General features: G+C 31.5%; 1 protein-coding gene across 1 annotated transcript; it reads left to right on the top strand.

Moving 5' to 3' along the window:
* Nucleotides 1–3,811: 3,811 nt before the first annotated feature.
* LOC139501782 (RNA polymerase II subunit A C-terminal domain phosphatase SSU72-like) lies at nucleotides 3,812–25,214 on the top strand. The gene is made up of 5 exons (XM_071290932.1): nucleotides 3,812–4,102; nucleotides 7,671–7,814; nucleotides 19,920–20,059; nucleotides 20,820–20,938; nucleotides 22,594–25,214. The coding sequence occupies exons 1-5, from the start codon at nucleotides 4,026–4,028 to the stop codon at nucleotides 22,693–22,695; spliced, it is 582 nt and encodes a 193-aa protein (XP_071147033.1). The 5' UTR covers nucleotides 3,812–4,025; the 3' UTR covers nucleotides 22,696–25,214.
* The last annotated feature ends 833 nt before the right edge of the window (nucleotides 25,215–26,047 follow it).

The following is a 26,047-nucleotide window of genomic DNA, read 5'->3' as shown; positions in this document are numbered from 1 at the left end:
AAAGACTTGTTATGATAATACCATATATTTAACTAATTTATATAAAAAAAAAAAAAAAAAAAAAAACAAGATTATATCTTAAACTTGTAAATCCAATTTCAAGTTTTAAAAGTTCCTCAATTAAAAATAATACATGATATATTTGCGTGATCTTATATTTGTTTGATTAAAATAATGCCTTCAAATACATGTAATGTTCATTTTTATTCAATTTTCCACAAAACATTTTAGCTTAGTTTAAATGAAATTCAGAACAGAGAATCCAAACACTGTCGAAGAGAATATACATATTCGTGTTAATTTGCCTCAGTTTAATTTGTTAATTCATGTTTGACATTTAACATTTTAATCCGCAATCCACATTTACCCGACAATCTTGTATATTGTATTTTCTCAATGAAATAACCTAACGTGCATGTGACCATCAGAAACTAAGACAAAAATGATATTTATAATGATATTTATCAAAACTTAGATATTTCGAAATATCTTAGTAGCATAGGAATTTGCCAAATAAGCGAAGAATTATAATCTACCTAGGATTTACAACCAAGGATTTGTATAGTTTCTTTTCAATAAAATATTGTTGGTGTTTTTGGCGACTATAGCAGCAACATTGCCGTTATTAAATAAAAATATTAAATTTTCGCTATCTGATAATTATAGCCGCGGGTTAAAATGTTCATTAAAATGTATAATATTATACTATAATGGGCATTTTAGAATGACATGAAGTTCATCTTCAATAGTAGAGCTACAACACATGTCATCTCGTGGACTTCTTTTCTTTCATACTTTCCAGTTTCTATTTTTTTAGTGGAGCTACCCCACATTTAAATTTTGCAAAAACACATTTGTTTTTATTTGACAGAATATTTTTAACAAATACCAGTTGGCCAACAGTATATTTTTAAGTCCATTTTCGCTCAGTTGAATAGAAATTCCAATTTTAACTCTTCTGTCGTAGAAATGTCAATATCATGTTATTGTTTGTACGTACAACATGTATCATTATATCAAAATGTGTCAGTCCCAGCCAAGATTCACCGAATAACCACAAAATCTTTACAGATGATAAGATATTTACACAAAAAGTCATGAATCTGTATGAACTTTATATGTACGATGAAGTTAATTAAGAGTCTACAAGAAAGTAAGTATGACTGTAAATTTTATTTAAAGTCGGAACATACATATATATTATATATATATACATATACTTTAACCGCTCTATAACCGACTATCATATAAAAACCGCAATGTATGAACGTTAAACAATTAGAGATGAACGTTTCACAAATGCACGTTATCTGATCTACACAATTATACACGATTGACGAACACACGATACACGTTTAAAAATACAAGATTGATGAACGCACGATACACGCACGATACACGGTTAAGAATGAATGTTTGATGAGCGCACGATACACGCACGATACACGCACGATACACGATTAAGAATACACGATGCACGCACGTTACACGGAAAATACACGGAACGATGAATGATGAACGCACGATTGGTACACGCACGATACACGCACGATGCACGCACGCAACACGCACGATACACGATGAACGCACGGAATAATGGTCAGTTTGAATTTTAGAAGGTCTGTAATACTCCCGTAATATGCATTTATCGAAGTTTGGGTCGTAACCTTTTTTTCCCTTGCCCAAAGGAAATTGAAACCCTGTACCAAAGGGTTCGTTTGATACTGCGCAGTATCAAAGACGTACAAAGTAACTGATTTATTAATCAAAGGTAAACCGAGTGGCGTTTCAGATTCTAGCAATTGCACAGAGCACGTACTTTTGCGAGAATAATACTGAAATGCTGACAATTTATTTATACTAAACATAAAAGTTTTAGCAGTCAGCTTGATAGAGCAAAGGAAATGCACACTCTATAAAATTGAAACAAAAACAAAAAAAGGTCAACTTTCCTTTGAAGGATTTATTGAAACAAAAACATGAAATATAATTTCCTTTCTAACAGTACAATTCATTGTTCTTGATTGGAACAACATTAGATGTGGCTTCACCCTAAGGTAATAACAGTACACACAATGTGGAACATCAAATGAGATTAATTAAAACGAGGCGCGTGTCCCCTGTTTTATTGCTACAATAACATCCAATTTATAACACCTTCAACTTTGTACAAGCGTCAGAATATACAATTACACGCGCCAGAATATACAATCATTGTAAATAGTGAACACCTGTTGAAAACTCAAGATTGTCATTAATTTCCTTTCATCTTCAATCAATGATAAATATCGTTTAATGAGGCAATAAACAATTAAAAAGATGAAAACATTCACATTTCAATTTTCTTTTCCTCTTGTTTGATTTCAGTTCTTTGTATTTCACAATTTGTGTCAATATTTTCTGGACAATGATGCACAAATAATTCATTTTGCGAGCTTAATCTATATTGCACGAAAAGAGTTTTAAAAAACAAATTATAAGATAAATAATATGTTCTAAAACACAAGGAAAAGTAATCTCATAATACAATAATTAAACGTAATACTGGCTGTTATACCAGAGACATATATACACACCTGTGAATCAACAGTCACAACTCTAATTAAGGGACTTATTACCGGAAAATCGGACACACATAATTTCACTGTGTAATTTAAAAGGAGCAAACTATTGCAAAGATATGCGATAAAGAAAAGTTTCTTGTAATAACAATTGATCATTACCAGATTTGAATTTTTAAATTATATGAAATGCAGAAAAAAATATTTTTCTCAATAAATACATAAAAATGAATATAACGATTTCAAGTAGGTTTTTTTTAGAAAAGAAATTATAATATGATCTGAAATAATTTCCCCATTGCTTTTCTTGATTATCTATCGAGGTTATTCATCCCTGACTTGATTACATGTTCTAATATTTATCGACGAGAATCTCATCCCGGGCCGCGATCTTTTACGGGATTTCACGGAGTTGCCAATCTCTATGTATATATGTCTCTGGTTATACATAATAGATGATAAAATATTATGTAAATAATGTTTCATTTTTTTTTCTATCAATTTTAACTTTCTTGTCGCTAAAATTATTTTCTTTTGCATATTCTTTTAATATTTATTGCAATAATGAATTTTATTTTAAAAAAATATGTTTTCTTGTCGCTTCTTGTCGCCAAGGATTTGTCGCTAAAATAATTCTTGTCGCTTGTTGTAATAATTCTTGTTGTCGCTAATTAGTGAGACCGAGGATTTGTATTACTATATAAATCCTTGATATTATCAAACACATCCTTGTCATAAACATATAGCAGGAGAAAAAGAAAAAGAAGAAAAATCAAAGATAATGTAAAAAATAGAGGATCAGATCAAGCCTCCCCTTCCCTTCCTCACACCATTTTTTTTATTATAGCAATTCAATTCAATTCAATATTTTATTTACGTCTCACCTTATGTATAAAATTACACAATACATTTATAAAAGATACATTTTGTATACATAAGCCAATCTGTACAGATTTATGAGAGACGATAATCACTTAAAAGAATATGTATATGTACATAATAAATATTAAACCTAAATGGTAAAATTATACAACAAAAGTATTTAATTATTATTTACAATATAAAACTTCTCGGCGTCGTTTAAGAATAAAATTACAGGTTTTGGCACATAATCTTATAATATCTTGATTCGAAAATAAAAATACCATTTTCTGACAATCTGTAAAACTATTAAAATGTTCATCAATTTTAAGAGACTCAGTAAAAAGAACTTGTCTAAGATCAAGAATTCGTTTAGCAATCTGAAATCCGAAAAATTGTGCCTACATCCGACATCCGGTTAAAATAAACGGAACATTTGATGAAAAATTTGTCGTATCAATCATCAGTAATCTGCACATTTTAAGGGTTAATTCTATCTCTTAGGTTTCTTGATTTCGTTCACTTTCATAGCTTATACACTTAGATTCTGCTTTCTCGTATCATTGTCAAAGTCATAGCGAGAAAAGTCTAAGGAAATAAACAATGGGCGTAGAAATGAGAGTCGCTGTTGTCTGTTCGAGTAACCAAAACAGAAGTATGGAAGCTCATAGCTTTCTAAGGTGAGAAATGGTTTATAATGGGATAACAAACACTAATCGATTCACGGTTTCAATCCGAAATAAGGGGGTGGGGTGCTTTGTTGACATATTGGGTCAAGGTCAGAAGTAAGGGAGGTAATTCGTTGATATTATAATTTGATGCAAGCAGTTTCTATTCAGACATGATTTTCACTACAATCAATTGCAATGTAAAACATAATAATCAGGAGCTATACTCTTTATACCAGAGAGCTAAAATAAAAGAATAACTTTCAAGTATGACATCACAGTGGCGGATCCAGAACTTTTCATAAGTGGGGGGCCTCTCCAGTCATGCTTTATTGATTCCTTACATAATCAACCAAATATTTCCCCCAAAAGGGGGGGGGGGGGGGGGGGTTACGGGCACCCCAGCCCACTGGATCCACCTATGCATCAGGACAACTGCTACACTTAAAAAAGTCTAAATAATTCATTATTTTTACATTAAGGTTCATCATAACAAATGGACAAATATGGCTGTATTTTCACCTTAAAAACTACTCTGTGTACAGACTTACCTGTGCTGTTTGGAAAGTTTTAATGCCTAGCATCCACTAGATATATAAAAGTTAAATTCATTTTGTGTTAAAGAAAGATAAAATCTTTTTTGGTTTTTGCTGGGCATTTATTTTCCTTTCTGCAGAAGGTGTAAAAATAAACAAACACCTGAATTACTTTGATACTGTCCACTCGCTGACTCAGATGAACTCTTTAACTCACCTGTAGTTGTGTAGCTGCGGAACCGTAGCTCTAAGGTCCTTATGTTATTTTTTGACTATTTGCGGACCTTAGAGCTACAGTTCCGCAGCTAGTAGTTGTTAAGATACCTCTTGTCCATGTCAATTAAGGACAAACAAAACAATACAAACCGGTTTTTTACCTGAGGGAGCATCTCATAGTTGTTCCACAGCTTAGTTAATTTTCAGAATTTTTCAGGAAAAAAATGCCCAGCAAAATCCAAAAGAGATTTTATCTTTCTAAAACACAAAATGCATTTAACTTTATTATATCTAGTGGATGCCAGGCATTAAAAGTTTTCCAACTTCACAGGTAAGTCTGTACTCAGAGTAATTTTTGGCATGTAAATACAGCCGTATTTGTCCGTTTGTTATGATGAACCTTAATTGGCTGATCTCTTGTTTTTTGCTTGTAAAGATTTAATAGTCTGACAGTTTTCGCAAAACACTGATGTACTCAAATAGGGCAAACTCAGTATGAGAATGTGTACTAAACAGAAGCTGAAGACGTGTCGCCCTGTCTTGACAAATTATTCTGACTCCTGGTTAACCAGTCTTGCTTTTACTTCTAGCAAAGAAGCAGCAAATACCAATACTTTTAAAGTCTTTGGTTTGACCCAGCAGATTTTAACTTGTGTCAGTGTCGTGTCTACATTTCGGTTACATGACAGATTTAACTAACTTCATGTACCATATCCCAGGAATAGCATATATTTCAATGTCTCACTCTGTTTCAAGCTGTGACCTATGGATCATTTTTTTTTGCATTATTGTATATCTAGGGGCATTATGTTTTTCATTCTGCATCTGTCCATTTGTCCGTCTGTCCTGTTTCAGGTTATTTGGTCAAGGTAGTTTATAGAGTATTTAAAGTTCTTGAAACTTAATACATGTTTTGTGTTAAGATTGAAAGAGATGCAATCAAAACTTGTCCAGAATTGTAATTGAATCAACTTCAACCAATGCATTATTGACCATGCATTACTTAATTTTACTTTCCACTGTGTGCTTACATCATCCATTTGTGTTAAGCAGTTCATAAAACACTGATAACTTGTACAACATTACAATGCGTACACAACATATAGATATATATAATTAGCTAAAGGCTAGTGGTCAAAGGTATAAACTGTTCTTAGAATTAATCAATTTACTTCATAAACCATAATTGTGTTTGGATGACAACAATTGTGAGCCACTTCAAAAACATTTTATTTCTCTTTAAAAAATAAAGCAACAGTCATATGATAACAGATGCAAATCTGAAAAGTTAAAACAGTGCATAGAAAAAAAAACCAAAAAGCTTGACTGTACATGTAACTTTGTATTTCATTGTTATATAGCGCCTAGAAAAATTGATGATTGTCACAGGCCCAGCGACATTTTTAAAAGCCGGTTAAGCATGAAAACTTGAGCATTCTTATTATTTAGTAAACGGTTCGTAATATAGTATTGTTTATTTTCATACACCTGTTTAAGACGGGACATATTATGGTATACTGTTGTTTGTCTGTTCGTCGTCACCACTTCGGACAGTTTCTAAAAAACGCTTCCACCAACTTTTATGAAACTTTGTTGAATTGTTTATATCTATTGATGTAAGCTCCCTTTCAATTTTTTATATATAAATTTCAGATTTTTCGATTCCATGTTATAAAGTTTTATCCTTAAAAAAAAGGGGGATTTCCAGTCCTCTGACAATACATGTAATTCAAAAATGCTTCCATCAACTTTAATGAAACTTTGTGGAAATGTTTATTGTGTTTATTTGATGAAATGTTTATATCTAAAGACTATTGACGTAAGCTCCCTTTTTGATTTTTATAAATTTCAGATTTTTCGTTTCCATGTAATGGTTATGAAGTTTTATCCTTAAAGAAAGGGGGATTTTCCAGTTTTGTAACAATAACTAAAAAATTATCTATTGGTGTATGCTCCCTTTCGATTTTTATAAATTTCAGATTTTACGTTTCCGTGTTTTGAATTTTTATGCTTATTAAAAAAGGGGGGATTTTCCAGTTTTTATGAAACTTTGATGAATTGTTTATACATGTATCTGTTGACTAAGCCACCTTTCAAAAATTAAAAGAAAATGAACAACTATAGGTCACCAAATGGCCTTCAACAATAAGCAAAGCCCATACCGCTTAGTTACAATGTAGCTATACAAGACCCTGAAATAACAAATATAAAACAATTCAAATGAGAAAAATCACAGCCAAATTAATGTACAAAAAACAATCATTTAAGGATGTACTTAGGTGATCTAAGGTAAAATTGAATAAAATTGATACTTTTAGTTGGAAGAGTATTAGTTGAGGATTAAAATAAGCAAAAAAAATTGATAGGTCATGGAGCTGCTTTTCGTGATATATTTGATTTATAAAATATGGTGTGAAAAGACGAACTGGGACTTTTACCTTATATTTGCATTGGTAATTTATGGGTCTCAAATCAAAAGAAATAAAATTAAGAAACTGCTTAATTTTTTTCAAATGAACTTTTATGAGCTTTATAAAGTCTTATGTTAAAATATAAATAGGTTTTATGGGGCAAACTCTTTTACCTTGTATTGTATAGAAAAACACCAAGGAGTCCAAACATTTGACACTTATTTCAAAACCTCACCTAAGTACATCCTTAAAGCATAAAGACAGGCTAAAAGGGCAACAGGCGTATCATGCACTTTTAGCACAGCTCTGTATTTTATTTTGGATTTCTAACAAAATATCTTACATTATATAATGTACATAACATGTATGTCTATAACAATTAATATATCTGTTTCATTATTTTACTTTATTTTTCAGTAAGAGAGGATACAGAGTGAGGTCATTTGGAACAGGAAACCAGGTGAAGTTACCAGGTCCATCTTTAGATAAACCAAACATCTATGATTTCAACACAACATACGATGAAATGTACAAAGATCTCCTACGTAAAGATCCCGAACTGTATCCATCAACTTCCTAATAACTACTTCAAATTTGGAGTATAAATAGATTGATATCATAATTTATTTAGGAGCATTCCATTAAAATGAATGTGGATTAGGGAAGGTTTTGGGGTACTTAGGGTCAGGGAAATTTATCATGTATATAAAAAAAAGTTGGTAAAGATATGATATAAAAATGATTAGGGATCTGATGTGATTGCTATTGAGACAACTTTCCAACAGAGATATGTTAGTTTTTGAGAAATTACTAAAAATGCTTTTTACCTCATTTTAATGGAATAGCCATTACCATAATTACAAAACATACAAGTTCTATCTAACTCTGGGTGATTTTGACCTGAAACACTTGCAGGTAAGTATACATTGTACATCTGATTGATATCATAATTTATTTAGGAGCATTCCATTAAAATGAATGTGGATTAGGGAAGGTTTTGGGGTACTTAGGGTCAGGGAAATTTATCATGTATATAAAAAAAAGTTGGTAAAGATATGATATAAAAATGATTAGGGATCTGATGTGATTGCTATTGAGACAACTTTCCAACAGAGATATGTTAGTTTTTGAGAAATTACTAAAAATGCTTTTTACCTCATTTTAATGGAATAGCCATTACCATAATTACAAAACATACAAGTTCTATCTAACTCTGGGTGATTTTGACCTGAAACACTTGCAGGTAAGTATACATTGTACATCTGAAGATTTTTTTTATTTTATTTAAATTTTTTCAGAAAAATCTCACAATTCAATTTTTTTTTTAATTTGCATTAATAATTACTTTTATATATATATTGTTCATGTATGTATGCTAATTATTTATTCTCTTTTTCAGAAATAAACACATTGTTTATTGATAAATGGTTTGTAATTTGTATTTAATATGTGACATGATTGAAAGCTAGTATACATAAACAAATAATTCACTAATTGTTTTTAGTTCTATTTCATAAGTTATCATGAAATAGTTTCGAACTATTATTGGACAGAACACAATATTTGAAAATTTGTAATTGTCTGATGGTGATTTCAAAAATATAAATGGTGGGATATTTTCAAAATCACAATATGTGAGCGTGAACTGATTTTTAAAGTTTCATACAATAGACCACTTTCGAGTTCATCCGTCACCGGCAAAAACTCGTCATTTATGCACGCCTTTATGACGTCATTTACCAGATAGAGGGGGTCGCCTGTATCCCTGCACTATTTACGTTCATCAAGCGTCTTAGTGATCGTCTTTTTGCAGGATAAACTTGAAATAATGGTTGCTCTGTAGGTACTTACTGACAATTCCCTAATGACAGCAGTGTTGATTGTCAATTTTGAGAATTCAATTTACCGAATAATTCGTATAATATAGAATTATAGTTTTCCAACCACTCGCTCAACATTGGAAGGGAAGTGACGACGCCCCAAAACGCACAAATGACGGTGATAAAAGCGCGTATAATTGACGAGTTTTTTCCGGTGACGGATGAACTCGAAAGTGGTCTATTGAACAAGCACATTTCTAACTGTTTTGCACATGAGGTCATGTGGATTCAAAAAAAATTGTAAAAGGGAGATAATTTTAGTACACTTTAAAATTCTCCACACATGTCTCAGAAATTAAGCATGTGGATGAAGAAGAATACAAGATGAAATTACATCATTTAAGTTTTTTTATAATTTTTAACTACTGTGAATTCATTTATTTCGTGGGTATCAATTTTCGTGGATTGAAAAACACTTGCATATTTGTGGATATTTGATTTCATGGTTTTGCCAATTTGTGCACACAAAGCCATAAAGAATTTGTAATTCGTGGAACATTTGAATTTGTGGTTCGCTTGTACCCACGAATCCAACGAAAAATTGATATCCAACCAATGATAATGAATCCACAGTATATAGGATTTTATTTTTAATTTGAAAGGTGTTTGTCCCATGTTTACTCCTACTTTTAGGGATTTTTTTTTCTTTGAGGGGTCAGTCATTAATAATTAGTTATTCATCAGCAGACAATTATTAATTTTCAAATAAACAATAATAGGTTATGAAAGTAAGGTGATAGATTTGAAAATGTCTTATGTGTTTATAAGGTTTTGGAATTGGTATGTTGACTTCAGTTGCACTATAGTATCTTGTATCATTTTATTTGACAATGAATGTAATTTTAAGGAAGAACTTATGTTTTGAGGTCTTACTACCTTTGTTGAGGCTTTGAAATCTATTTTCAGGGTAATTTTGTTACTTGTTGAAAACTGTTGATTTCTGGATAGAAAGATTAAAAAATGTAGTATTTTGAACAAATTCCTGTAAAGCTTTGAACAAGTCTGAAGATGTTCATTGCATAGGAAAGTCCTCAAAATGATATGGCACCCTATAAATTGGTGTGTTCGAATCTCTTAAAAGTTTACTATGAAGCGTGGATAGTCAAGATAATTAGGCTGCATTTATTTCAAATACTAGTTTTAAGAAAGAAAGGTCAATGAAAATTTGACCATTTCATCCGCATCAAACATGTGTCAATTAGCCTTGGGTAGAGAATCATGTTGTACAGTTTAAACAAATTGATGGATAAATAAAGAATATTTTCCCACTGATAACTACTACTTTAGGTCATTTTAGATTTTACTTGTATTAACATTTAAAGAATGGAGGTTTGGCAGATACATTTTCAGTGAGGGAAAAACTGAATTAATATTTTTGTAGACATGGGATACAATTCATAAGGGCTTTTCCATTAAAACATATATGGTACCCAGGGAAGTCACTTTAAAAATGAGATAACCACCTATAGAGGAAAATTAGAATTTCACTTACATTTCCACTATACAAAAACATAGATGACACCCACCTATAGTTGAGATTTGGAACTGTCTTCCCTGGGTCCCCTGTATGTGGTTATGGAACAGCCCTAACTTTAAGGGTTCATTTTCATTTAAACATTTTATTCACTAATACATATATATAACAAAAAGGATTAGACACAACTTAGTAATTAGTACTCTCTCTCTTTCATCTTAAAGATGAGAAGGATTTAAGATTTTGATAAGACAATTACATGTTTATGAGGGTGTGAATCGGGGTTTACAGAATACAGAATATGAATAGGCAAAAAGAATAAAAAAATAGAGAAATATGTTGTTTTTTTTAAATGAAAATACAGAAACAAGGACCCCCTTCCGTCCATCATTTACCCATCACCTTGTTTTGACTGTACATCTTGGAAATGCCTGTATAGCTTCAATTTTTCTTCCTGGATTGAAAGACAAAAATATGAGGACTATAACTGAAAGACATCAAAGTCAACATGTGGTCTTCAACAATAGACCTGTACATGTGAATATATACTGGTATTGTGGATTCATTTATTTTCATGGGTACCAATTTTTCTGGATTGATGAAAAGTAAAATTTTCATGGATTTTCAATTTTGTTGTTTTGCAAAGTCTGCATACAAGACTAGAAAATTTTGCAATTTTGTGAAAATTAAATCTGGTCATTTACCAAATCAACAAAAATGGCATCTCATGAATATTTATGAATCCAAAGTAGCACATTTATAGAAGTTGATCTCCATGCATAAAAATCTAGATAAGACATACAATCTTCAATAATAAACAATATTCTATAATCAAATATGGGCCTTGTTAAGCCATATATTAACCTCTATAGGGGCGAATTTATTTCTACAAAGTATGGCTTAAATAAATTAAAGGTGCTTGTTATGTTTGTGACACCACCTTCAAAACAGAATGAGATTGACACACAGCTGAATTAATTGCACTCAAATTTAGCGAACCTAATTGTCTCATGATCAAATAGCTTTCAAGTTGATAGTTTACAGCGAATTCATTTATTTTTGTGGGTATCAATTTTTCGTGGATTGAAAAAAAACATGCAGTTTTTTGGAAACTTAATTTCATGGTTTTGTCAAAGACGGCATATAATTTTTTCATTAAAACGTTGTCTTTAGTTAAACACTTAATTTCTTGGTTCATCTGTACCCACGAAATCCCCAGAAATTGGTATCAAACCAATAATAATGAATCCACAGTGTGACTTTATTTCTTTGGTAGGAGGTTAAGATTTCAATATTCAGTTGTCTAGTCCTGAACATGCATGAAATATTTGCCACTGGACATTTAGCAAGCTTAGGAAACAGCAATCAAACAATCATTGACATAGGTTGTCATTTTGGCCAATCAGCTTTATAATAGAATTATATCCCACTGCTACTTAAGGTATGTGGGAAATTCATATTACATAGCTATAGCACATAAGTTGGCTGTGTCTTTTAGAATTATCCCATTATAAATTTTTGGGAAAAGGTGTTAATGGAAGAAGTTGTACTGAAATACTGAAAACCAAATCTGATGATGACGGAAGACTACAGCAATCCACCTGACTGTTTTTGGCAGATCTGCTGATGAAACTCTGAGAGAAGGAAGAATGGTTGATGGCATGGTACAGATGATCATAAACTGGTTTTCATAGAAACAGATGTTTTGCAGTTTCCAAGCATTTCAAAGTATCAGATTTGAGTTGTTTTATGTATTAGGGATGACATCAAAAAATTAATGAAGGATGAAAAACTTAATTCAAATAGTTTGGGGGTAGGGGGGTCAAATTGCTGCAAGTTTTGTATAAATTGATATCGATTTTACATATATCCTTATTGGTCAATCAATTTTTCTCAAATTAAGTTAATAGGGGGGTAGGGGGGTCAGTGAAAAAACTATATGAATTAAGCTTTTTATCCTTCATTGAACTTTTGATGTCGTCCCTAACATGTAGAATTTAAAAATTTCATCAAAGTCAAATAGTTTTTAATGGAAAATAAGTCAATGGAACAAAGAGATGGAAATTCTGATGCTTTGAAGATGCAGCAATTTAATTGGTTGGTTCAGGGCCATTTTTCTGGCTACCATAGCAACCAACCAGTTAGATTGTAACAGGTAGGTCAGATTGGTGCAATAAACCAGTCAACACATTTCAAATTTAAATTAAAGCAATGCAGGCAACAACAAAAAAAACATTAGCAACTTCATGAAAGAAATTGACAAAAAATAATCAAAAACAAACAACCAACACCAATACAGTCAATAAATCACATTAACATACAAAATACAGCCAATGAGTCAAATTTGCATACAAAATACAGCCAATAAGTTGATTTTACATACAAAATACAGCCAATAAGTCGATTTTACATACAATATACAATCAATAAGTCGATTTTACATACAAAATACAGCCAATAAGTTGATTTTACATACAAAATACAGCCAATAAGTCGATTTTACATACAATATACAATCAATAAGTCGATTTTACATACAAAATACAGCCAATAAGTCGATTTTACATACAATATACAATCAATAAGTCGATTTACATACAAAATACAGCCAATAAGTCGATTTTACATACAAAATACAATCAATAAGTCGATTTTACATACAAAATACAGCCAATAAGTCGATTTTACATACAATATACAATCAATAAGTCGATTTACATACAAAATACAGCCAATAAGTCGATTTTACATACAAAATACAATCAATAAGTCGATTTTACATACAATATACAATCAATAAGTCGATTTACATACAATATACAATCAATAAGTCGATTTACATACAAAATACAGCCAATAAGTCGATTTTACATACAATATACAATCAATAAGTCGATTTACATACAAAATACAGCCAATAAGTCGATTTTACATACAAAATACAATCAATAAGTCGATTTTACATACAAAATACAGCCAATAAGTCGATTTTACATACAATATACAATCAATAAGTCGATTTACATACAATATACAATCAATAAGTCGATTTACATACAAAATACAGCCAATAAGTCGATTTTACATACAAAATACAATCAATAAGTCGATTTTACATACAAAATACAGCCAATAAGTCGATTTTACATACAATATACAATCAATAAGTCGATTTACATACAATATACAATCAATAAGTCGATTTTACATACAAAATACAGCCAATAAGTTGATTTTACATACAATATACAATCAATAAGTCGATTGTACATACAATATAAACAATCAATAAGTCGATTTTACATACAAAATACAGCCAATAAGTCGTATTAGCATACAAAATACAGTCAATTAGTTGCATTAACATACAAAATACAGTCAAATAAGTTGCATTAACATATAGAATACAGTCAATAAGTCGCATTAACATACATAATACAGTGGATAGGACATATGAGCATACAAAATGCAAATAATAAGTAGCATAAGGGAGCTACCATTTGATTTTTATGGGGGGGGCTAGGATGAAAAATGTTGTCCTGCTTTTTTTTTTAGTTGTAATCTCTGTCCTGCCTTTTTATTTTTTACTCTATTCGGTCCTGCCTTTTTTTTTACTAGTTAATCCTGACTTTTTTTACACAAATTGTCATCCTGTCTTTTTTTTTTTACCAAGTTGCTCATCCTGCCTTTTTTTTTACTCAAAACTCCTGTCCTGCCTATTTTTTTCAAATTTCATCCTAGCCCCCCCATAAAAATCAAATGGTAGCTCCCTAACACATAGAATGCAGTTGAAATACCACACCTACAGAATACAATCAATAAGTCTAGCCAACAGTCAATATTTCATATATTTCTGTAGTTCTATATATAAGTCTAACCTACATAGACAGCACCAGTTGTCTTATGGTAAGGTGCTTAACTTTATAGGGAGGTTGTTGATTTAGTCCATGGCTTGGTCAATATCTTGAAAATGTATTTTGCTTCTCTTAGGAGTAGAAGCAAAGACTCAGCTCAAAGTATGAAAATGTATCCTGTGAGATGACATCTCCCCTCCCCCCCCCCCCCCCCCAAAAAAAAAAAAAAGATTGTGCCTGGGGAGTAGATATAGAGCTACTTTGAACAACTTGCAACTGGCAGTAAAACTAGCTAAAGTTGGGGTGTCTATTTGTCTTGGATATACAAGTATGCCGTATGGGCCTGTCACATTGGGGACATTTTTGCATTTCAAAGCCTCCTGTTCAGAGTGCCACATTCTCTGTATGCACATTAAGAACCCTTACAACAAATCTTCAAAGAGTCTGTAGGTGGCCTATTGTAAGGATGAATTTATGTTCCTTACCAGTAAACTCTTCCCAGTGGTAGTCAAAATTTCCTCAACCTTTATCTCTGAATGTCTCTATGACAGGACCTTCTTTTTGTATAGTTTATTTGTCCTCATCCTGAACATGCATGAAATAATTGCCACTGGAAGTTCAGCAGCTGACAACTAATCAATCAATTCTGTGACTTACCTTGTAAACTTGTAAATCCTGCTCAGAGTGTTGGTCTAGTGTTCATATTAATTTTGTATTCACATGTTCTTGTTCTGAATATGCATTCATAGGCGGATCCTGGGGGCCCGGGCCCCCTTTCGTGGGAAAAATTTGGTTGATTATATAGGGAATCATTGAAGCATGACTGGAGCGGGCCCTCCCCCCCCCCTTAGGAAAAGTTCTGGATCCGCCACTGGCATTTAATTTTCCTCTGACAGTAAATCGATTTTCCGCCTTTCCATCACTCTGACCAACAGAATACGTCAATTAGTTTCACCTTCCAAGAACATGCAGTCAAAAAGTCTCACTAAACAACAGTCAATTATAGGTAGTCAATTAGTCATAACAGAAATAGTCGATCCTACCAACAAAAATACAATCAATAGATTACAGCCAAGAACTCACTAACCAACAGAACACCATTGATAATTCTGAGCAACAAAACAAGTACTGAAGTCAGTCCAACCAACTGTGTGTTAAGTAAACAACAATCTAAACAAAACAATACAATCAATATTCATCAATATAATACCCTAAAGAAATCAAACCAATCATCCGAATGCAATCAATAGTTCAGATGAACAGAAATTGTCAATAAAATCCACCAACATGCTATAATTAATGATAGAATAGAGTTGACAATCACAATACAGTAAACAAGTCCCAATAGAACTATATAAGTCGAGCAAACCAGCTAAATATTGTCGAGTCACAATAGCTAACAGAATAAGGTCAATAGGTCAGTTATAATGGAGTAAGTTTATTATTTACACCAAACGAATAGAGAGTACAGTCAAGAAGTCACACCCTCAAACAAAGTACAGTCAAAATAAGTCGCACAAACCAACAGAATACATTGTCCACCGAAATATTATATCAGTGAGTCATGTCAATAGAATATAGTTGATAAGTTGCAACAAGCAATGGAATAGCCAGTTATTCATGAATAGGCTCAATAAGTCACTGATATACCTTTGATAAATTTCATTAACAATCACAGTTGATAAATCATATCAACAGGACACTGCCAATAATTCATTCCAACTCAAAAATGTCAATAAGACATAAAAACAAAATAAATTCAAATAGTCATATCAACAAAATACAATCAATCAGTTATACCAACAGAATACAGTGAAAAAGAACAGCCAATAAATCCCACCAATAGATTACAATTAGTAATGGACGCCCACTTTAAAAATACAACATACTTAATTCAAACCAAAAAACTAAAAAGTCGCTATGTCATACCAACAGGATATACCTAAATCGTAACATTACTGCCAATAACTCATCATTGCCATTTAGTCATGAATAAAGACAATAAGTCATACCAACAGAATACAGGCAATAATTTGTACCAACAGAAAACAGTCATCAAGACATTTACACTAATCAAGTCAACCACTAAACATTCACACTGTATTCAAGTCTACCAGTAAACATTCACACTGTATTCAAGTCAACCCGTAAACATTCACACTGTAATCAAGTCAACCACCAAACATTCACACTGTATTCAAGTCTACCAGTAAACATTCACACTGTATTCAAGTCTACCAGTAAACATTCACACTGTATTCAAGTCAACCAGTAAACATTCACACTGTAATCAAGTCAACCACCAAACATTCACACTGTATTCAAGTCTACCAGTAAACATTCACACTGTATTCAAGTCTACCAGTATTAAACATTCACACTGTATTTAAGTCTACCAGTATTAAACATTCACACTGTATTCAAGTCTACCAGTAAACATTCACACTGTATTGAAGTCGACCAGTATTAAACATTCACACTGTATTCAAGTCGACCAGTAAACATTCACATTGTAATCAATTCAACCAGTAAATATTCACACTGTAATCAAGTCAACCAGTAAACCTTCACACTGTATTCAAGTCAACCAGTAAACATTCACACTGTAATTAATTTAACCAGTAATCATTCACACTTTAATCAAGTCAACCAGTGAACATTCACACTAATTTTTTCAACCAGTTAACATTCAAATTGTTATCAAGTCGACCAGTAAACATTCACATTGTAATCAAGTCACCCAGTAAACATTCACACTGTAATCGAGTTAACTAGTAAGCATTCACATTGTAATCAATTCAACCAGTTAATATTCACACTGTAATCAAGTCATACAGTAAACATTCACACTGTAATCAAGTCATCCACTAAACATTCACACTGTATTCAAGTCTACCAGTAAACATTCACACTGTATTCAAGTCTACCAGTAAACATTCACACTGTATTCAAGTCTACCAGTAAACATTCACACTGTATTCAAGTCAACCACTAAACATTCACACTGTATTCAAGTCTACCAGTAAATATTCACACTGTATTCAAGTCAACCAGTAAACATTCACACTGTATTCAAGTCAACCAGTAAACATTCACACTGTATTCAAGTCGACCAGTAAACATTCACACTATTCAAGTCGACCAGAAAACATTCACACTGTAATCAGGTCAACCAGTAAACATTCACACTATTCAAGTCGACCAGTAAACATTCACACTGTATTCAAGTCGACCAGTAAACGTTCACACTGTAATCATTCACACTGAAATTAAGTCAACCAGTAAATATTCACACTGAAATTATGTCAACCACTAAACATTCACACTGTAATGAAGTTGACCACTGAACGTTCACACTAATCAAGTCGGCAAGTAAACATTCACACTGAAATCAAGTCAACCAGTAAACATTCACACTGTAATCAAGTCATTCACTAAACATTCACACTAATCAAGTTTCAGTAAACATTTGCAATGTAATCAAGTCAACCAGTAAACATTTACACTAATCAAGTCAACCAGTAAACATTCACACTGTAATCAAGTCAAATAGTAAACATTCACACTGTAATCAAGTCCAGCAGTAAACATTTACACTGTAATTTGGTCAACCAGTAATCATTCACACTGTGATCAAGTCAACTAGTAAACATTCACACTAATCAAGTCAACCAGTAAACATTCACACTGTATTCAAGTCGACCAGTAAACATTCACACTATTCAAGTCGACCAGAAAACATTCACACTGTAATCAGGTCAACCAGTAAACATTCACACTATTCAAGTCGACCAGTAAACATTCACACTGTATTCAAGTCGACCAGTAAACGTTCACACTGTAATCATTCACACTGAAATTAAGTCAACCAGTAAATATTCACACTGAAATTATGTCAACCACTAAACATTCACACTGTAATGAAGTTGACCACTGAACGTTCACACTAATCAAGTCGGCAAGTAAACATTCACACTGAAATCAAGTCAACCAGTAAACATTCACACTGTAATCAAGTCATTCACTAAACATTCACACTAATCAAGTTTCAGTAAACATTTGCAATGTAATCAAGTCAACCAGTAAACATTTACACTAATCAAGTCAACCAGTAAACATTCACACTGTAATCAAGTCAAATAGTAAACATTCACACTGTAATCAAGTCCAGCAGTAAACATTTACACTGTAATTTGGTCAACCAGTAATCATTCACACTGTGATCAAGTCAACTAGTAAACATTCACACTAATCAAGTCAACCAGTAAACATTCACACTGTAATGAAGCTAACCAGTAAACATTCACACTAATCAAACCAACCAGTAAACATTCACTCTGTAATCAAGTCTAAGAGTAAACATTCACACTGTTCAAGTCAACTAACTGTAATTCAGTGGACCAGTTAACATTGACTTTGTAATTGAATCAACCAGAAAACATTCACACTATAATCAATTCAACCAGTAAACATTCACACTGTAATCAATTCAACCAGTTAACATTCACACTGTAATCAATTTAACCAGTAAACATTCACACTGTAATCAATTCAACCAGTTAACATTCACACTGTAATCAATTTAACCAGTAAACATTCACACTATAATCAATTTAACCAGTAAACATTCACACTGTAATTAATTCAACCAGTTAACATTCACACTGTAATATATTAAACCAGTAAACATTCACACTAATCAATTCAACCAGTTAACATTCACACTGTAATATATTAAACCAGTAAACATTCACACTGTAATCAATTCAACCAGTTAACATTCACACTGTAATATATTAAACCAGTAAACATTCACACTGCAGCTTGTTTTGTTGGGTTCATTGATATTTATTTGTATTTTGCTGTGTGCATTTATAAAATTAGTGCAATATAACATCATATTTTACAACTGCTCACTCAACATAGGAGGTAAATTATGATGTTCATTAAATCCCAAGTTTTTGATGGAAATGCAACAAACTTGAAAGTGGTCTATTAATGCACACAAAAAAATACCAGTATTTCATTCATACAAGCAAATCACCAGAACAACATAAAATGTAAGAATACACAAAAATTGTTTGAATCAGAAAACTATTGTATGCATACTATTGTAAACTCTCTTAGCTATACACTTTTCCAGCAAAAAATTTAGAGTAGAATAGTTACCAATTAACTCTATCCTTATGTTTGACATATTCTTAATTTACAGTTTCTTACAAAAGATGATGTAATGAGAGGGTATAAGAGTAGGTTTTGGAAGCCATGAACCCTAGTATTTGTACATAAATCCTCAGTTACCAGATCAATGTTGACCATATGTACTGAAGAAAGTATTTAAACTGTGGTATGTAACTATTAATTTTTTTCCCCTACTATAAGTGTATTATATTTTATTAAGAAAATTAGCCTGACACCTCATATTACAAATCAAGAGTTTCCTTAACTAGCTCCTTAGATATACACAGAATGGTATTCTACATATGTTGGACAGGAACCGTAGAATCAAACCTAAGCCTGAGAGATTCCAGTCGTGTAAAGATAAATTTGAAGTCGTTATAACCTGTGAAGAGAGAGTCTATGATCAGCTTCTGGAAGGTAAGTATTTTAAATATCATTCTTCACCCTTAGCCACAGGCCCTCCAGCCCAGGCATTCAAAATACTATTTTGCATGTAAAATTCTACTATCAGCCAATATTAACTACATTTAAAAAATCGTGTTTGGCCTGCAGCTGTCAACAGACTAGATTTTCATTATTAGTCTCCTCTTAATTTCAGTGTACTGTGATATTTGATTTCATTGTTTTGCTAACATCTGCAAACATTCAGAATGTTTCCTATAGAAATTTTTTGATTCATTGATCACTTAAATTCTTTGATAATCTGTACCCATGAAATGCACATAAAAATTTGTGTCAAGTTGAATTAACCAGTTAAAAGGAAAAAAAAAATATTCTCGTGATACAAACAAACAGTGCTAGTGTTCATTAAAGAACTTTTATAGATTATACTGCGGATTTATTCTATATAGATATAAGAAGATGTGGTATGAGTCTTAGCATTAAAAGAGATGTACATACACCATGTATGTGTTAAATCTGGTATTTTACCCTAGCACATGATTAATATAACTCATTATGATTTAGGGATGTGTGGTATGATTGCCTATGAGACCAATTGATGTAGATGTAAGCAACTAGATCATGTCAATTTAGTACAATGCTAGGTGTTTTCACACACTTTTTCCATTAACATGTATGTAATATCTGCTGTGAACTTTAATAATACACCATTCAATCAAATATAATTTGATGATAATTCAAATAATATAATAGACATTTGTTAATGTCTTAACAGATATGGAAACTCGAGAGAAAGATGACATGAACCCGGTCCACATCATAAATATTGATATACAGGATAATCATGAAGAGGCTACCATTGGGGCATTTCTTATATGTGATCTGGTTTCCATGGTAAGTAAAATGTGGAGACTTTGATAGGATATTCAAAATGACCAGCTTTCAAGAGGCATATATATATACCTGAGGGTTTAATGTGTTATTTGTCTGTGTGTCCAATTGTTCCAATTAAAATGTAAAAAATAATATTTGCCTAATTGGCTTTGCAAGTAAAGAATAAGTTTTAAATCTACATTACCAAATGGGAGATAACTCAAAAGAGAATGAAAATAGAATATTTGCCAAACTGGCTGTACAAGTGAAGAATATATATAAAAGTTAGAAATACATGAACAAAAGGGAGATAAATCAAAATAAAATAGATAACTCAAAATAGAATGAAATAGAATATTTGCCAAACTAGCTGTTCAGTGAAGAATACATGTACAAATTAGAAATACATTACCAAATGGGAGATAACTCAAAATAGAATAAAATAAAATATTTGCCTAACTTGCTGTACTAGTGATAAATTCATGTTCAAGTTAGATTTACATGACCAAATTGGAGATAACTTGAAATATTTTTTACATAAAAAAACGATCATGTACCCGCAATTGATTAAAAGGATCTTGTATTACTCAATTATACTTTCTATTCTGCTAAAAACTATGTCAACACATGAAATTTGGACATAACTGAAGATATATATTATTTTAAAAAATCCAGAAAATCCAGAAAAATTCTCTCAGCAAAATTTAAAGCAGATGATTATTAGGGAAGCATGGTCACATAATGTGTATTCCAATCTGACTATGACATAATATTGTGGTGTCATAGATCAAACTTATTTGTTCAGTGTATGTTTACTTGTCTTTGTTAAAATGTCTATTTGATTGAGTTAAGGATGTTTGCTGCTCAGTTTCAAAATAAATAACTTTTCATAAAACTAGTATGTATTGATAAGGAATAAATTGAGGAATTAAAAAAGCAAAAAAAATATAGGGGTCAAAGTGCTTGTTTTCGAGATATTAGCCATTGGAATTTTGGCAGGAAAATAATCTCTCTTGATTTTTCATAGCTTTATAATTGACCAGTTAAAGATCTCAAATACTATTAAAAAATAAATAAAATTTTATAAGACTTTTACAAATGACTAATAATTATTCATGTAAAAGATTTATAAAAAGAAAAATGGAGGTTCATGGGGAAATTTTTTTAAGGCATTCAAATGAATAAAACCAGAGGATTCTGAAAATCTGAAAAAAATTCCAAAACATGACAAGCAGACATCCTTAAGCCATTTCAATTGATATTTCCTAGTGCATTTTTTGTTGTTGTAATGTTACACTGCTGTCTCGGTTAGGTGGATGGTTGGTGCTTGTTCAAACTTTTAAACTTGCTGCATTTTTATGCACCTGTCCTAAATCAGGATCCCTTTGTTCATTGGGTGTCATTTGTTGGTGTGGAACATAAGTGTTTCTAGTTTCTCATTTTTAGTATAGATTAGACCATTGGGTTTCTTGTTTGAATTGTTTTATACCAGTCATTTTGGGGCCCTTTATACTAGATTGCTGTACAGTAATAGCCAAGGCCCTCTGTTGAATGCCATACTTTGACCTATAATTGTTTACTTTTTATACATTGTGACTTGGATGGAGATATGTTTCATTGGAATTCATACCACATCTTCTTATTTATATGACACAATTACTTTTATTCAATTTCAGTTAAGTGAGTCAGACGATCTGGATAACGACATTGATGAAATACTGCAAGACTTTGAGCCACGATGTCAAAGAACAATTTTGCATACAGTCAATTTCTACTGATCATTTGCTCCCGAAGTATTCTACCATGTGCTTTCATCTATGTTGTATTTGTGAGCTTGTCAAATATTTGCACAGATATATAGGAGAAGAAAACTTGAACAAAAGTTTATCATGTTGTCTATGGTAGCCAGCTAGATCCTTGCTTTTAAAGACTTATAGAGTTCAAGTTAAGATACAAAAGAGTCTTGCTTATTTAGAAAGTTAACATTTGGTTGTTCTTTTTAATTGTGAAATTTATTATTTTTCAGAGTTTAAATTTTGTGATTTCAAAGTCAGAACCTGTTTGAAAATTTTATTGTCTCTGAATCTGTGCTCCTTATCAACTTTACAGTAGGCTTCTGATTGAAATCTGAAGAGCTGAACTTGGCTTATGAAATGGGGAAAAAAACAATATCAAACAGAAGTTGAAAAAGGGATGTTTATTTCAGATATACATATTTTGGTATGAACTAAATCTTGCTAGATATGCAGGCCAATGATTATTTACTCTTCAGTTTTCATGTTTTCATTAATATTTAATGTTATAAAGCTCCTGTATCTCCACTGTATATTTTTATTCTTGTTATTATAAGGAATTATTTCTGTATTTTTTCTCTATCTTGTTTTGTTTTTTGTATGTTTGTTTTTTTATATATTTTTTTTGGGGGGGGGGGGGAGGAGATTCTTTTTTTTCTCGTACAAACCATTGCCATCATTTGTATAGCTCATAAAATAATAAACTTTGCTTTTTAATAGTTAATTAATATGTTTTATTGTCGGATAATGTGCATTGTTTGGGAGAGGTTTTCTTTACATTCTGTGTAAATTGTATAACAAGAAAAAAGAAAAAAAAAACATTTGACATAAAGATGCCTGTGCTGGCCAGTCATTCTGTTATACCTGTAGTCCTATACATTAAACGTTAAACAGTGACAAAGTTATGGCTGGTTTTGATTTTGTATATGATTGTATAACTTTGTAATTTGTTGCTTTATTTTGAGGATTGTTAATGAAAGATATCTAAAAATTATGAATTGCATTTTTATAGCAAAGCTGAGAATAAAAATTTCATATTAATCATGAATATCAAACTTTTATTCTAAGCTTTGCTGAATGTTTTGATGAGTTTCATAGTAAGAGATCATGCAGTCCTTACTATAAAGCACAGGTGCTTGGTAGGATCATGACAGTACTGAAAATATTTTTCATTTTGTGTTACTGTGGATTTGTTTAGCTTCGTGGGTACCAATTTCATGGATAAAGGAAAACTTTATGTTCGTGGATGTTTAATTTTGTGATTTTGTCAAGTTCTGCATACAAGGCTATAGAAAATTTGTCATTCGTTGAACACTCAATTTCGTGGTTTACCTGTACCAACAAAATCCACCAAAATTGATATCTATTGAACAAAAATTAATCCATAATATCTGAACCCCAATCATAGTAAAACTGGGTTGAATTATAACCTAAATGCAAAGAGTTGGTATTTGCTTACAAGTGTATATAAATCATGAATCATTAAGATAGAACATGGAAGTTGTTACCTAAATATTTTTTGATATTTTTGTTTTGTGTTGGTAAAAAATATGAAATGATTATTCTTTTCAATGCCGTGTTTAAAATCGACTTGAATTTTAACAATATTTATAAATTTGCATTTTTTTAAATTTCTGATTAAAATTAGATTTTCTTTCCATAGAGAACAATAAGTCTTTACTTTTAATTCTGACTGTTGTTGCAAAGAATTTTACCTTTTTGATAATTCATGTTTAATTACAGGTGAAGTAGTATATCAACTGCAACCTGTAATTGTGATAAAATTTGCATAAGAAATTCAATGAAGTGTCTCAGTGATTGATATTTTGAACATCAGGCATGACATATTTATTTTTGTAGAATCTTTAAAGTGGTCAAATTTTGATTATATCAATGTAAGGCTAGTGCAGCTAATTTTGGAATTATTCCATATTCTTGTTTAACAGCAGTCAAATGAATAAGTAGGAAACAGTTTTTAAATTATTTGTACAGTAAATTCTGTACAAAAAAAGTCTTAGATATTAATCTGTACAGAAAGATATCTTACTTTGGCTCAGTTTTGTCTATATAGAAGATAGAGTAGCAGGTATCTTAATATTTGTCTGTACAGGGAGTTGTTAAATTTTTGTCTGTAGACAAAGGTAAAAGGTATCTAAATATTTGTTTGTATAGGAATTTGTCCAAATATTTGTTTGTACAGAACATTTGTCCAATTGATTGTCCACATAAAGGTAACAGCTATTGTATTACTCGTTAGTAAATTCATAAGTATTTTCATGTACAGAAACTTTGTATAAATACTTAATACCATTTCTTTATATACAATAGTATATGTACTTTGTTGTAATTTGATATGATACAGAGACTATCTAGATATTTGTCTCTTCTGTAATTTTGAATCTTGGAAGTTTAAATTTCCTTTATAGCAAGGAAATCTGTTGATTGTTGATTGTTATTTTTGTAAAAGTAGGTCTGATAATGTCAATAAAATAATATAAAACATTTGATTAGTATTGGTTAGTATGTGCCAATGGTATAGCAATAAGAATATATATGAGGTAAATAAGTAGACATAAGCAAAAATCAGGCACACAACTTAATAAAAAAAAAAACAATATCAAGTATACATTGTTGAAACATGCAGAATAAAATTGAGAATGGATACTTAGAATTTCTCAACCTAAGTAAAGAACTATATATTTTTTGTTATCCTTTTATTCATATCTGTCGTATAGGGTTCTCTTTACCTCAACCCCAATTCTTTGGTCAGTAATCATGGTTAATTTTTTATGGTCAATGCCTCACATGAGAATGCTTTAAGCAATAGCTTACTATATTTGGTGTATGGAATGATTGTTTAGGCATATGTCCTACTTTCAGCTGGGTACAAAAAGCAATAGATCAACTACTAGTATGTTTGGTGTATGAAATGATTGTAATTATACTGACTGACATTCTCATATGAGGCATTCGGATGACGATGTGATACCAATGTACGACCAAATTTTTTCTAATTTTTGCAGTCCTGTAAAGATTGACCAATAAACCTTCAAGACGAGGTCATGGTCAGATGAATACTTCCAGACAACATGTATACCATGCAATTATTTCTAAAATTAAATATATATAGTTGCCCTATTGCTTGTATTATCCCAGAATTGTGTATTGCTCAAAAGCAAAAAAAAATTTACAAGTTCATTAGACCACATTCATTCTGTGTCAGAAATCTATGCTGTGTCAACTATTTAATCACACTCCAAATTCAGAGCTGTACAGCATCAAGCTTGAATGTTGTGTCCATACTTACCCCAACTGTTCAGTGTTCGACCTCTGTTGT

Source organism: Mytilus edulis, chromosome 13 (assembly GCF_963676685.1).
Source record: "Mytilus edulis chromosome 13, xbMytEdul2.2, whole genome shotgun sequence".
NCBI lineage: Eukaryota > Metazoa > Mollusca > Bivalvia > Mytilida > Mytilidae > Mytilus > Mytilus edulis.
Note: the sequence above shows the minus strand (reverse complement) of the source record. Positions and strands in the feature narration are given on the sequence as shown.